At 48.6% G+C, this 13,630-nt stretch overlaps 1 protein-coding gene across 2 annotated transcripts; it reads right to left on the bottom strand.

Moving 5' to 3' along the window:
- Positions 1 to 6,566: 6,566 nt before the first annotated feature.
- On the bottom strand, positions 6,567 to 13,525 carry Zfp707 (zinc finger protein 707). 2 transcript variants are annotated; one of them, XM_008765570.4, is made up of 4 exons: positions 13,238 to 13,410; positions 9,464 to 9,590; positions 9,042 to 9,152; positions 6,567 to 7,892 (listed from the first exon to the last, which is right to left on the bottom strand). In XM_008765570.4, exons 1-4 carry the CDS (start codon positions 13,343 to 13,345, stop codon positions 7,069 to 7,071), a joined length of 1,170 nt encoding a protein of 389 aa, XP_008763792.1. In that variant the 5' UTR covers positions 13,346 to 13,410; the 3' UTR covers positions 6,567 to 7,068. The 2 variants fall into 2 exon arrangements, with proteins under 2 accessions (XP_008763792.1, NP_001129369.1); NM_001135897.1 differs by having other exon boundaries at positions 6,578 to 7,892; positions 9,464 to 9,593; positions 13,238 to 13,525.
- Positions 13,526 to 13,630: the final 105 nt, after the last annotated feature.

Raw genomic sequence — 13,630 nt, 5'->3', positions numbered from 1 at the left:
TCCCTGTGTGTTTACTGGATAGGACTTGGACCTGTTTTCTTCTGGTGCTGGGTGTTGAACCCAGGGCTCTATGGATGATAAATAAACCGACCACCTGAGCTACATGCATCCCAAGCCCTGTCCAACTTTCTTCAAGACATGATTAAAATTAGGAAATGCATCTTGGAGAGAATACTATAAACTAAATCATACTGGCCAGACTGTCACTTGTCCCTCTGCTGTCTATAGCTAGCTATGGCCCTTACTTGGGTCGCATCTTACAGTCCATTGTGCTGGTCTGTCTTTTTCTTTTTTAAGAAAGGATCTCTTGGGCTGGAGAGATGGCTCGTGGTTAAGAGCGCGCTGACTGCTCTTCCAGAGGTCCTGAGTTCAATTCCCAGCAACCACATGGTGGCTCACAACCATCTGTAAGGAGATCCGATGCCCTCTTCTGGTGTGTCTGAAGACAGCTACAGTGTACTTATATATAATAAATGAATAAATATTAAAAAAAAAGAAAGGATCTCTCTATATAGGTCAGGCTGGCCTTGAACCCAAGAGATCCTCCTGCCTCTGCCTCTGCCTCTTCAGTGCTGGGATTAAAGGTGTGCACCACCACCTACCTACCCCCGTCTTGTCTTTTCTTTTAACTTGTTTTTAAAGATTTATTTATTTTATGCATATGAGTACACTGTAGCTGTCTTCGTACACACCAGAAGAGGGTGTTGGGCCTCATTACAGATGGTTGTGAGTCACTATGTGGCCGCCGAGGATTGAACTCAGGACCTCTGGAAGAACTGCCAGTGTTCCTAACTGCCATCTCTCCAGCCCTTGTCTTAATGTGCAAGGCCAGTCATTAAGATGCTCCTTAACTGAGGTTTGGACGCTGTTGACTTTGGGCACCTTTCCCATCCAGGAAGTTCAGGGCAGGCGACAGATGCAGGAGGAGGGAGCCCAGAGCCTGGATACTTCTGCCACTGCCTTAGGGATCCTCAAGTTAATGTGTCCAGGAACACAGCCGGTCGGCAGAAATCCCCATGGACCTTCCATCTTTTTGCACCAGGTTAGGTCACCTAGACAGATGTTAGAACTCTAATGCAGCTGTTCCTGGGCAAGATTGGATGGGACTAGCAAAGTGGAGGCGCCTCACTAAGAGGTCAATGTGGAATTCCTTCCTAGGCATAACTAATCAAATGTCAACCGCTCACCCAAGGTGAGGGATCATGCAAATGCTAGAGCCCCCTCAGGAGACAGTTTTAGGGTTTAACAAGACTGTATTTAATAATAGTAATTTGCCTGGTGATGGTGGCTCATGCCTTTAATCCCAGCACTCAGGAGGCAAAGGCTGGTGCATCTGAGTTTGAAGCCAGCCCGGTCTACAGAGTGCATTCCAAGACAGCCAGGGGCTACAAAAAGAAACCCTGTCTCAAAAATAAAACCAAAGAAAGAAAAAGAAAAATATTTATGGCTTGGGGAGACAGCTTAGCTGTCCAGAAAACTGGCTGCTCTTCCAGAGATTCTGAGTACCACCCACATGATGCTCACACCATCTACAATGAGACTGGACGTCTTCACCTGTACATGCAGAGCACCCAGGTACAGAAAATAAACAAATCTTTAAAGACTTCTTTTTTTTACATGTATGGGAGTTTTACCTCCGTGTATATGTGTGTACCATATGCGTGTCTGGTGCCTGCAGAGGTGAAAGGGGGAGTCCGATCCCCAGGAATTGGAGTTACAGATTGTGAGCCATTGTGCGGGTGCTGGGAACCAAACCTGGGTCCTCAGCAAACGCTTACCACTGAGCCGTCTCTCTAGCTCCCTACAAGGAATCTTTTATCTAATAGTCTAGTTGCAGGGCCTCCAGAATTGCTCAATGAAAAGAGGACCAGGTAGACCATGAGGGTTATGTCCTGGTGTCCAAGAGAAGCCTCCTGACCAGAATTCTGACAGATCTAACATCAGACACTGAAATCTCTGTGCCTAGACAGATGTTGGCATACAAGTGAGTATGCTTGTGATGGCCAGGGTTCGACGTCATCAGGGGTCTTCCTTGACCACCCTCTGCTGTATGAATGCGGTCTCTGGCTGAACTTACTAAGCTAGCTCAGCTACTTTGCCCCCAGGAATCCGGTCTCCACCATTATGGGTATCCAGCATATTGTGTGGTGCTAGGGACCGGATGCATGCACAGGAAGTGTTTCATCCAGTGAGCCATCTCCCAGCCCTCAGATGCTACAGTGTAAGTGTGAAACACTCAGTAGGTATTACTACCGCCATTGAGTTGGTTACATCCTCACCAACTCAATCCTACCAACATTTTCTGCAAAGGGGTAGGTCATCAGACCACATCTAAGATTCTGGCCAATCAGAGTCACCAATCCCAACGCCAGGCTATGCAGCGAAGAGAATGAATAGATGGCTTGTGTGCCTGTTATGTGTTCAAATAAAACCACAAAAACTGCCACAAAAAAAAAAAAAAAAGATTCTGGCCATTCACTGCTGCCAGTGCCCAACCTCATCTGATATTACCTCAGCTGCAGGCAGTTCCCAGCGTATATAGGTGGGGTGTTAACTGAAGGTGGGACTCAGTGTGAAGCTTCTCCATGAAGTAAAATACTGTTTCACCAGGTTAAACTTGAGTGGAATCCTTCCTTTGAACTCTGGGGTTGTCAATGACAGGTACCACAGCTTCTGTGGCAAACTGAATGAGATGTGTTCCCATAGGCTTCGGTGTTTTGAGCCCTTGGCCTCCAGGTGATGGTGCAGTTTTGGGATGTTTGGGAGGCACCGCCTGGCTGGAGAAGTGTGTCTCTAGGGGCGGATTTTCCATTAAAAAACCGCATCCTACTTTCAATGTTAGATTTGCTGAGTGTATGTGGTCGTGGATGGCTGTTCTCAGCTTCCTGCATCTACTAACATGCGTCTCGACAAGATGGACTCTGATCGCTCTGGAACGGAGTCAACATAAACTCTTCCTTAAGCACTGTTGGGCTTGCTGCGTTACCACAGCAACAGAGAGGTAACCACTACAGCATCTCAAAGGTCGTGAGACACTCAGGGCTCTTCTCACCTCTTAAGTACCTTTTTATTTATTTAGTTTTTTTTTTTTTCCAGAGCTGGGGATCGACCCAGGGCCTTGCGCCTGCTAGGCAAGCGCTCTACTGCTGAGCAAGATCCCCAACCCTTAAGTACCTTTTTAAACAAAAGGCATGGTTTCTCCTCTTCCTCTGTATAAGGCTTTGTCATTTTCCCCACAGCCTGTGACTGAGAATGTGAGGGAGATGTAAGGGACACTGGGAAGAGTTGGCCACAGCAACTGCTAGATGAAGCCTCAGGACCTGGCAGACCAGTGGTTATCACACCTGTGGCCATTTGGGGGGCAAATAACCCTTTCGCTGGGGTCACCTGACACCACTGGAAATCGCAGAAATTTACATTATGATTCACAAGAGTAGCAAAACTACAGTTGTAAAGTAGCAACAAAAATAATTTTATGGGGCATCACAACATAGGGAAGTGTATTAAAGGGTCACAGCATGAGGAAGGTTGAGTTGGTCAATCTGCTGCAGATGGCTGTGGTGGTGCAGGCTTGTGACAGCAGCACTTGGGTTGAGGAGGCAAAAGGATCAAGTTCAGGACCAGCCTGGGCGACACAGGAAGAGACTATCTCAAACAAGTGAGACAAAATGACATTGCAGTTGTAGATAGGGGAGACACAGGGGTAAGGTGCTGCTGGCCATCTGTCTTCCCAGCCCCTCTATGAGGATACCCCAAGCTGGAACAAACCCACCAGAACACTCTAAGCTCCAGTGTACCCCACTGGCTTCTGGTGCTAGGTAGTCAGTGAGCATGGAAGATGGATGTCACTGTGAGTTCAGGCTTATCTGCCCTCAGATTTGAAATGGGAAATGGCTCTGCAGCTGCCTGCCATCTAGCACTGCAGACTGAGGCAGGCTGTCAGATGCCCTAACAAGTGTGCTTTGGCTGGACATGGGCATGTGAAGTAACAACTCTACTCAGGTGGAGAGGGGGCCCCAGCCACCCAGGATCTCCAAGTTGCCATTGTGAGTGGATCTCAGTTTCCACAGCATTAAGAGGTGGTTGGCACCTCGAAAAAGATGCCTTTCAACCTTTGGATCCAATGTGCTTCCAACATTAAGTCACTCAAGAGCCAGTTCTTTCTGTCATTTAGAGAGGCCACAATGTAGGTACCAGATATAAACACAAGCTGATTGTTAGGGATGGACCTGTGCTCTCTCCCATCTTGAGTTCCTGTGGATTTAAGACTCCAAAACTGGACACAGCACACGAAATGCTATGAGCCCCAAATCCTCATCTACTTGGTATTCTTTTTTTTTTTTTTTTAAGATTTATTCATTTATTATATATAAGTACACTGTAGCTGTCTTCAGATACACCAGAAGAGGGCATCGGATCTCTTTACAGATGGTTGTGAGCCACCATGTGGTTGCTGGGAATTGAACTCAGGACCTCTGGAAGAGCAGTCGGTGCTCTTAACCACGGAGCCATCTCTCCAGCCCCTACTTGGTATTCTAAGGAACCTGCTTAGCTATGGCTTCCAGATGCTGGGGTGGGTGGAGCAGTGCTGGTCCTACTGGAGATGTAGGCTTCCTCGTTCTGTGGACCTCATCTTTGGATCAAGGTAACCAGTGACTGCCATGTTTCTTATAGCTTGCTGGCTAAACAAGTGAGTGTTGGCTGGGATCTGGGCCATAGGACAACCACGTAACCCCATGTGCACACCTTTACAGGGCTGATGTGACAGGAGACACTGCTGGCCACTTACCTGCTTTTAAAACACTCCTTTATCCAGCTGAGGTAGTGAGCGTGCCGTGAGACACAAGCACTCTGCTCATTATCACACACACACACAGACACACAGACACAGACACAGACACACACACACACACACACACACACTAAACAAGGTAGATAGAGGCCAGCTGGTGTAGAGAGGAACTCAAGGGACTGGTGGTATAGGCTTGCATTCCCAGCCACTTGGGGCCTGAGGTAGGAGGATGCAAAGTTCAAGTCAGCCTGCACAATGTGACTGCCTCAGAGGGCAGGGGAAGCAGTAGTTCAGCAGTACATGCCTGGCTCTTAGGTAGGTTCGATCTCCAGAACTACAAGCAAAACTACAAGTCAAGGTGCCCACTCCTCAGATACAAGGGAAATACCGCACAGCAGGACTTTCTGCCCACTCCCACCTAAGGCGGCCCCTCCCAACTCCAGGACAGGAACAGACACCTATCTGCCTGGGAGGCCTTAGGTGGAAGTTGAACCTGTATTTGTTTATCCACGTTTTTATGTACATTTAGGAAGTGAAATGCAGGCTCCTGACTTAAACTGTGGACTTAGCAGTTCTATGTTGGAACTGCAAACTCACAAGTGACCCAGCCCGGTTGCAATCACACAAAAGTGGACCAGAATGCACTAGGCCTTGGTGCACTTGGTGTTGAGCCGCAACCTTACAAGTCAGCTGTACGGCGGTGACCCATACCCATTCAGGAGGTAGAAGAAGGAGGATCAGGCTTGGCCTAAATAAGCCTTTTAAACTGGAGCAATGGCTTGGGGGAGAAGAGCACTTGTGTGGGTCCTAGGTTTCATTCATCTATAAACCATCTGTAAACCTATTCCAGGATATCTGAGTCTCTTAGACATCTGTGGGTACCAGGCACACATGTTGCATACATAAAAAAATTTTTTTTGAATCTTAAAAACCTTCAGTGGCTTAAGCTCAAGGCCATCCCCCAGCTCCATCTGATATACTGGGTTATCTTCTAGTACTATCTTCTGGTTCCCATTTCCTATAAACTGCACACACATCTGTGGCCTTGTGACCAGGGGCCAGAAGAGGGTGTTGGAAGCCCTGGCATTGGAGTTACACAGAGTACTGGAAGGGGTCATGTGGATGCTGGGATTGGAACCTGGATTCTTTGAAGAGCAGTGGGTGCTTGTCAATGCTCTGATCTCTCTGCTCCAATCTGTCATTGGATCTGGAGATGACCTGGTAAGGGGGAAACCGTGCTTGGTCCCTTGATCAAGCTTGTGGACTGCAGGGTTGTATCCATGACCTGTACCTGGCAGACAAATTTGACTACAAAGCTGACATGCTGACTTAGAACCGAAGATCCCCTGGGGTGCAAAGCCGCCTTACACTGCTGTAAGGCAGGGTTGAGGATTTAGCTCAGTGGTAGAGCGTTTGCTTAGCAAGCGCAAGACCGTGGGTTCAATCCTCAGCTCCAGATAAACAAAAAAACAAACAAACAAACAAAAAAAAAAACAAAACCAAACCAAAACACTGCTGTAAGGCCCAGCCTAATTCTAGGGGCATGACCTGGGGAGCTAGGGTCAGAGCTGAAAGAGGAGCATCGAGGGCAATGGCAGGGGAAGCCATCACTTTGGTATGTGTCTAGGCAGCAGACAGCTCCAAGAACCACCTGACGGCCACCAGAGTAGCCACACCCTGTGATGGTCCAGTGGGGTCTTTCTGCAGGTACACAGGGTCATGAGCAAGGGCTCATCTACTTTCCCAGCAAGGCTCACACTGAGAAACAACCTGGTTATACTTTAATGAAACCAAATAAGTATTTATTGTGTCTGTATGCACACACATGAGGGAAGTCAGAGAGAACAGCTTATAGCATTTGGTTCTCTCCTCCCACCATATGGATCCCTGGGAATCAAACTCAATTCAAGTTTCACAGACTTTTTACCCTTTGGGCCATCTTGTCATCTCCAACCGTAGGCTTTGCATCTGCAAAAGCCTCCGTCCCACAAGACAGGAGACATGAAAGTGCTGGGAGGGAAGTTAAAGTGCATACAAAAGACTCAGGCCCTGCGAATTCCTTGGAAATATAGCCAGAGAGAGGCAAGGAGCACCAAGGGAACGGCCGTTGCTGGCTCTGACAATGTAACTGATCCCTTCCCTTGTCAGAAAGCCACAAGGGTTGCAAGGAGTGAAAACTGCTGGTTCGTGAACCAGTCATCTGGCCTTCCTTGACAGCACCTGCTGCAGTTCTTCCCCGCAACTGAGCACAGGAGGCCGGGCTACCACAGGAGGCCCTACACTTCTCCTCGCCCATGTGTTCTCTGGTGCCTTGTGAAAAAGCCCAGGTGGCGGAAGCCCTTCCCGCACTCTTCGCACTCATAGAACTTCTTGGTCAAGTGCAGCCGCTGGTGGATGCTGAAGCCCTTTGGCCACCTGAAGGCCTTTCCACACTCACCACATGTGTAGGGCTTCTCTCCGCTGTGAATCCGCTGATGGTGGTTGAGGTTCTCTTTAGTTCGAAAGGTCTTGCCGCAGTTGTCACAGTAGAAAGGCCTCTCTCCTGTGTGAACAAGCTTGTGCCGCAGGAGGTTTGACTTCTGTTTGAAGGCTTTCCCACAGTCACTGCACACATAGGGCCGGTGTTCGGTGTGGATCTTCTGATGCTGTGCCAGGCGGTCCTTCAGGCTAAAGGCCTGTCCACATACCTCACAGCAGAAGGGTTTTTCACTGGTGTGATTTCTCTGGTGGCGCAGAAGATTTGAGACCCAGCGGAATGTCTGGCCACACTCAAAGCATTCAAAGGACCTGGTTCCGGTATGTACTGTCTGGTGAGCTGCCAACCGGCTATGGCAGCTCAGTGCCTTCCCACATATGCCGCAGATGAATGGGTGTCCCTCTGCTGCACTCTTGCCCTGTTCCTTGAGGCCTGGCTGTCTCCTGCGGGATTTCCCACATGTCTGGTTCTGGAGGGCTTCGGATTTATTGTCCAGTTTCCTCCCAGAGGTAGCTCTGGTAAAGTGCGCTTTACCAGATGTTAGGACATTCTTCCGTAAGGTAGTCCTGCTCTTGGCTCCTGTCCGTGAATGGGTCTTCTCAGGAGCTGAAGCCTTTCTGCCTCCTGTGGAGGAAGATACATTCACACAAAACTGGCCCAGACACAGACCAACTTATAAAACATCCCACAGAGGGTAAAGAAAAGCTACCAAGTGTCAAAACAATTCAATCTACTTAGGGACTCAAAGAAGTGATGTGAAAATGTGTTCACTGTACAGAATGAACCAAACACACAATGGGAGACTTAAAGGTGAACCTTGAGCTGGGTTGTACCAGCCTTATGTACAGAGCAAGTTCAGGGACAGCCAAGGCTACTCACAGAAATCCTGTCCCAGAAAGCAGGCCCTGGTTGGTAATCCTGCACAAAACAAACTATGGGTTTTCTGTTTTTGTTTACTCGGAGGCAGGGTTTCTCCATATAGTCCCAGCTGTGACAAACCCTATTCCTGCCTTGGAGGAAGGCCTAGGGCAGGCATTGAGAGCTCTCTACAATTTAGAATCACTGACCCTATAAGCCATAAGCGTCCTGCAAACAGAGGCTTGATATACTCCCCCAGGGGTGGTTTCACATCATCTGGGCACTTCCCGGCTTGGCTCAGGCTCCCAAAGCTGCTTGATCAAAATCAAAACCTGAGGCAGGCAGTGGTGGCACATGCCTTTTAACCCCAGCAATACAGAAGAAGAAGCAGGCAGATCTGTGAGTTCGAGGCCATCCTGGTCTCCAGAGTGAATTCCAGGTGAGTCAGGGCTATGCAGAGAAACCTCATCTGGAGGTGTACAGGCACAAAAACATGAGGGGACAAGATCCGGGCTGCCTATCTGAGTGAGGCCTTGGGGTCAATGCCCACCATGGCAAAAAGAAAAGCCCCTCATGACCAGCACTGGGAATATCTTAAGGATATTCCTTAAGGGCGTATCCTAATTCTACAAATGACAAACACTTGTGAAATAGAGAACCTGATCTCATCACAAACCTGGAGCGTGACCTCCTCCTCTCTGCCTTGCTGAAAGGATAGATGGCAAAGTCACAGCCATTGCTAGGGTCACAGACAGTGCTAGGACACTGTCTCCCTTTCTCAAATACCTCTTCTTCAGGTACAACCACCTCACAAGGGACCAATGACAAGATACACATCCCCCCTCGATCAGAGCTTAGTGTGAAGTCCCAATCTCCCACTATATCTGAGAGTGGGGAAAAGCCCATCTTGCTTACCTGGGCAGACACTTTTTTGTCTTTCCAGCTCAGAACTGTCCCATTTGTCAACCCATGGCTCATCCCATTGTTCCAGGCGAGAAATAAGGCTTGGTTTCCGGCCACAGCATCCTTTCCAAAAGGGAGAGAAATGGTATCTGGTTTGTGTAAAAGACAATGAGGCCAAGTAGCTCTGGGCAGCACAAGAACCCAGCAGCCTGGCCAGCCCTTGTTGATGTCCTGGAGACCCTTCCTGGAAGGTGTGCAGGGAGACGGAAGGATGCATGTCTACATGTGAACACACACATGGACACGAGCCCCTGCAGGAACCCAAGGGTTTGAGGAAAGTCAGGCTACCCTAGGGGATCCAAACCAGATTGGACACAGCACAGGAGTCTTTAGCCAGGACCCACCAAGCTCCCGAAACTACATGCAGCCCTTACCCAGTTCATTCAAGTTCCTGAAGTTCTCCAGCATCACATCCCGGTAGAGGGTCCTCTGGCTAAAACTGAGACACTCCCATTCTTCCCTGCAGAAGTACACAGCCACCTCTCTGAAGGTCACCGGCACCTGCTAAGGAGTGACAGTGAGTCAAAAAGAGCATGCTAGAAAAACCATATGCAGTACAGGGAGTAGGGGCAGGGTAAGCAGTGACCTCTGATGGTGGGAATTCATTGAGGGTCACCTAGGAGACATTGGGATGTGTTTATGAGGGTGTTTCTCAGAAGTCTAACCAACCCTGATACATATGCACTATCTATTGCTCCTTGGACTGTGGTCCCTGATTAATAAAAAGGGGAAAGCCAGCTGAGCTCCAGTGTTTCCTGCCTCCTGAACAGGGATGTGATCTGTCCAGCTTCAGCCCACACTCTCACCACCAGAGTGGGCTGTATCCCTTCAAACTACAAGGCTCAACAAACCCATAGGGTGCTTGTCACAGCAACAAGTTACTGACAAAGAAAACATCCCCACTGTGCTGGGCCTGTCACTCCCCAGTTCATCCTGTGCCACTGAAAATGAACCACCAGTCGGGTGGAGTGGCACACACTTGATCCCAAACGTGGAGGCTGAGACAGCTGCAGGACAGCCAGGGCTACACAGGGAGAAACCCCATCTTGAAAATTACTGTTTGGTTCGACTACAGCACAGCAGGACCTTCCCTTCAGATCATCCCATTGCTATCAGGAAAGAAGAGCTAATCGTGATTCTGTAGTCAGGACAACAAGGTAAGCAAACAGCACAGCCATGACCAGGTGTGCTGCAATGATGGGGTTGATAACAGTCTCACAGGGGTGAGGGCCACTACACTGGCTAGGATTGACCCATAATTCCCTCAAGGCTGCGTGTGCTGTGCTCCCGCCTTCTCATTAATACAGGGCTCGAACAGTCATATTCCAGGATGACACAGTGCTCGTCATATTCAAGGTGGATCTTTCCTCCTAGGCTAACCAGTTACGAAAATCCCTGGTGGGTGTGGTGGCTAAATGGGTGGCTCTTGGGAGCGAAAGGCCAGTCAAGGACACAAAGAGTAGCTATCTCAAAATAAACTATCAAAGAAAAATTCCTCAAAGGCACGCCCAGAATCATCTTATCTAGCGTGATCAAACCTAGTCATGCTTACCAAGGAAAAATTACCAAATTAGTAGGAGAAAACCAAAAACTATAATCAATTTGATGATCAACAAACCTGGGAGAGTTTGACTGTTACTCTGAAATGCACCGGTGCAATACCGGGTGTGGTCGGCACACTTAATCCCAGCACCTGGGAGGCAGTGGACGTGGATCAGAGTCCAAGGTCAGTCTGGTCTACATAGCAAGACCCAGGCCAGCCATAGGGTACAAAGAAAAATATTGCCTGAAAAACAAAACTAGCACCCCTCTAGTTGGCCATCTTGTTCAAAGGAACAGGATGCAATCAGAAACAGGATCCATAAAACGGTTGAATTGGTTTTTCTTTTTTTTTCCCCTCCCTTAAACAGGGTCTCCCTGCATAGCTTTGATTCTCACCGCACGTTATGAGAAAAGTAATGATGCATATAAAAAGATGGGTTATGGGCTGAAGTGATGGCTTAGGGGTTAAGAGTGCTGACTGCTGGGGTTGGGGATTTAGCTCAGTGGTAGAGCGCTTGCCTAGCAAGCGCAAGGCCCTGGGTTTGGTCCCCAGCTCCGGAAAAAAAAAGAAAAAAAGAAAAAAAAAAAAAAAAAAAAGAGTGCTGACTGGTCTTCCAGAGGTCCTGAGTTCAAATCCCAGCAACCACAACCATCTGTAATGGGATTTGGCGCCCTCTTCTGGTGGGTCTGAAGACAGAGACAGTGAACTTAAAAGGTCAGTCCCTCTGGAAGAGCATCTGAACTCAACCTGAGCCATCCCTCCAGCCTGGATACACTTTAATTCCAGGACCTGATAGGCAGAGGCAGAAGGATCTAGCAGGCTGATCCAGTTATATAGTTCTGGGCCAGCCAAACAAAAGTCTCTAAAATTAAAAAATTAGGTTGAAAGTCCGTAGGTCAAAGCTTTTCATAATCTCAAGATAGGCAGACAAAGGCTCTGCTCACGGGACACAGAAAATACCAACATTAAAGGAAAAAGGTGGATCAGAAAGATGGCTCAGCTGGTAAGGTGACTAATGTCCAGGGCATTCAATCTCCTAGACCACTAAACATGAAGAGAGGACCTACTTGAGGAAGTTATCATGATAGGCAGGGTGGTACACACTCATATATGCACGCCAGTTTTCCAAAAATAACTACTGGGGTGGGTCTGCAATCCAAGCACTAAGCAGAGACAAGAGGAGCAAGACTTCAAGGCCAGGGCAGGCCAGGAATGGTGGCCCACACAACACATTTAATCCTAGCCAAACTCTTGAGATCCAGGCCAGCAAGGCCTACATTGTGAGTTCCAGAACAGCCAGGGCTGTAGAGCCCAGTCTCATAAAGAACACCAAGAGTCCAAGGCTGGGTTTATCTCGGCTGTAAGATAAACTGTTTATAGAAGAAAGGCTCATCTAGCTTACATTAAGTGACAGTCCCTTGTGGTGTATAAGTCAAGGCAGACGGTCACATCATAGTAAAAAGCAGAATGAACGAATACACTTTTAGAACTCACCTAGCCTTCTCTAATCTTCCTAAGTCCAGGGCCTCAAATCTGGGTCTGTCCACAGCACACTAACCAAGGCAATTCCCCACAGACCTGCCCACAAGTCAACCTGAACTAAATAATCCCTTGAGACATTCTTCCCAAGTTATTTTGATTGTATCAAGTTGAGAAATTAACCACTACACCAACTTTGACTACACAGCTATGTCAAACACCGTTTGGGATACTTAAAAAGCAAGCCAAACAAAACATTTAAAGGAAACCAAAAAGAGTTTCTGGTTCTAAATGGTAGTTAGGAAGATGAAAAGGCAAGCAACAAAGAAAGGATTTCCAATTCGTTTTTCTGCCAAGGTACTAGTATCTAGAACAAGTTCTGCAAACAGTGGAAAGAGAAAAACATTTTAAAAGGGGGTAAACATGGGGTTGGGGATTTGGCTCAGTGGTAGAGCGCTTGCCTAGGAAGTGCAAGGCCCTGGGTTCGGTCCCCAGCTCCGAAAAAAAAAAAAGAACCAAAAAAAAAAAAAAACAAAAAACGGGGGGGGGGGGGTAAACATAAGCCTTACTAATCCTAACACTCAGGAGACAGAAGCAAAGGGGTCAGCACAAGCTGAGGCCAGCCAGGCTACAAAAGCATAACTGTCAAAAAAAAAAAAAAAAAAGCCAAGATAAATTATTTTAACTTTTAACAGCCATCACAAAAGTTGCGCCTTGTGACATGACTATAACCAACCACCTACATAGTGCTGGTATGGGTTCTTATCTATACTCCACTAGCCTGGTTGCAAACTGGGACACACCTGGAAGACCCAAAGCTCGCCAAACACAGGTCTGGGTAGTAACCGCCAACCCCAAACTCTCCATGGTAAAACGAGACTATTTCCAATCTGAACACCAGCACTGGTGACACAAGCCTGTCTGGACTTCAAGGCCAGAGAGCAAGGAGTGAGTGTGTGAAACAGAAAGCTGTAATCCTGGAGGGCAGGAGCACACAGGGACCCAGACTGAGACCAGAGGACCGCAGGAGCGCGGTACCAGCGAGAAGCAGGAAACCCAAGCGACAGTGCCATGGGGACCCAGGTGGTCTCGGGGCCAGAGACTGGGGTAGAGGGTCCGTACTCACCGGAGAGGCATCGCCGTTAGCCCGCTCCGGAAGAGCGCTGCTGAGTCCGGAGAAGAGCTCTCGTGGAGCTTCACCCGGAGCTGCAGCAGCAGCAAGACACCGACGCATCGGAAGGCCGCGGGGAATGCCGGGTCGGATTTAGCGCAAGCGCAGTGGGGCGAAGCAGAGCAGCCCAAAGCAGCCAGGCCGTTCGGCTCCTTCAAAGGATTCCCCAGCTCTTGCAGCTTCACCAGTCAACTCGGCTGCGTGCCGCTCTGACTTCTACTCTCCAGCGGAAAGACGCCAACCTGAATCTGCTTCCGGCTACTTAAAGAGCTGGCCAGACTAGTAGAAAGCGGAAGTCTGTGCTGGCCCGCCCCCCTCCAGGCCCCGCCCTTGGATTGCTAAAGGCTA

Source organism: Rattus norvegicus, chromosome 7, assembly GCF_036323735.1.
Source record: "Rattus norvegicus strain BN/NHsdMcwi chromosome 7, GRCr8, whole genome shotgun sequence".
Classification (NCBI taxonomy): domain Eukaryota; kingdom Metazoa; phylum Chordata; class Mammalia; order Rodentia; family Muridae; genus Rattus; species Rattus norvegicus.
Note: the sequence above shows the minus strand (reverse complement) of the source record. Positions and strands in the feature narration are given on the sequence as shown.

Coding starts and splice junctions, on each gene's coding strand:
- Zfp707 (NM_001135897.1), bottom strand. CDS start 13,345: ATGCGTCGGTGTCTTGCTGCTGCTGCAGCTCCGGGTGAAGCTCCACGA. Junction 9,594..13,237: donor CTAACGGCGATGCCTCTCCG/GTGAGTACGGAC, acceptor GTCACTCCTTAG/CAGGTGCCGGTGACCTTCAG. Junction 9,153..9,463: donor CAGGAACTTGAATGAACTGG/GTAAGGGCTGCA, acceptor CCTTTTGGAAAG/GATGCTGTGGCCGGAAACCA.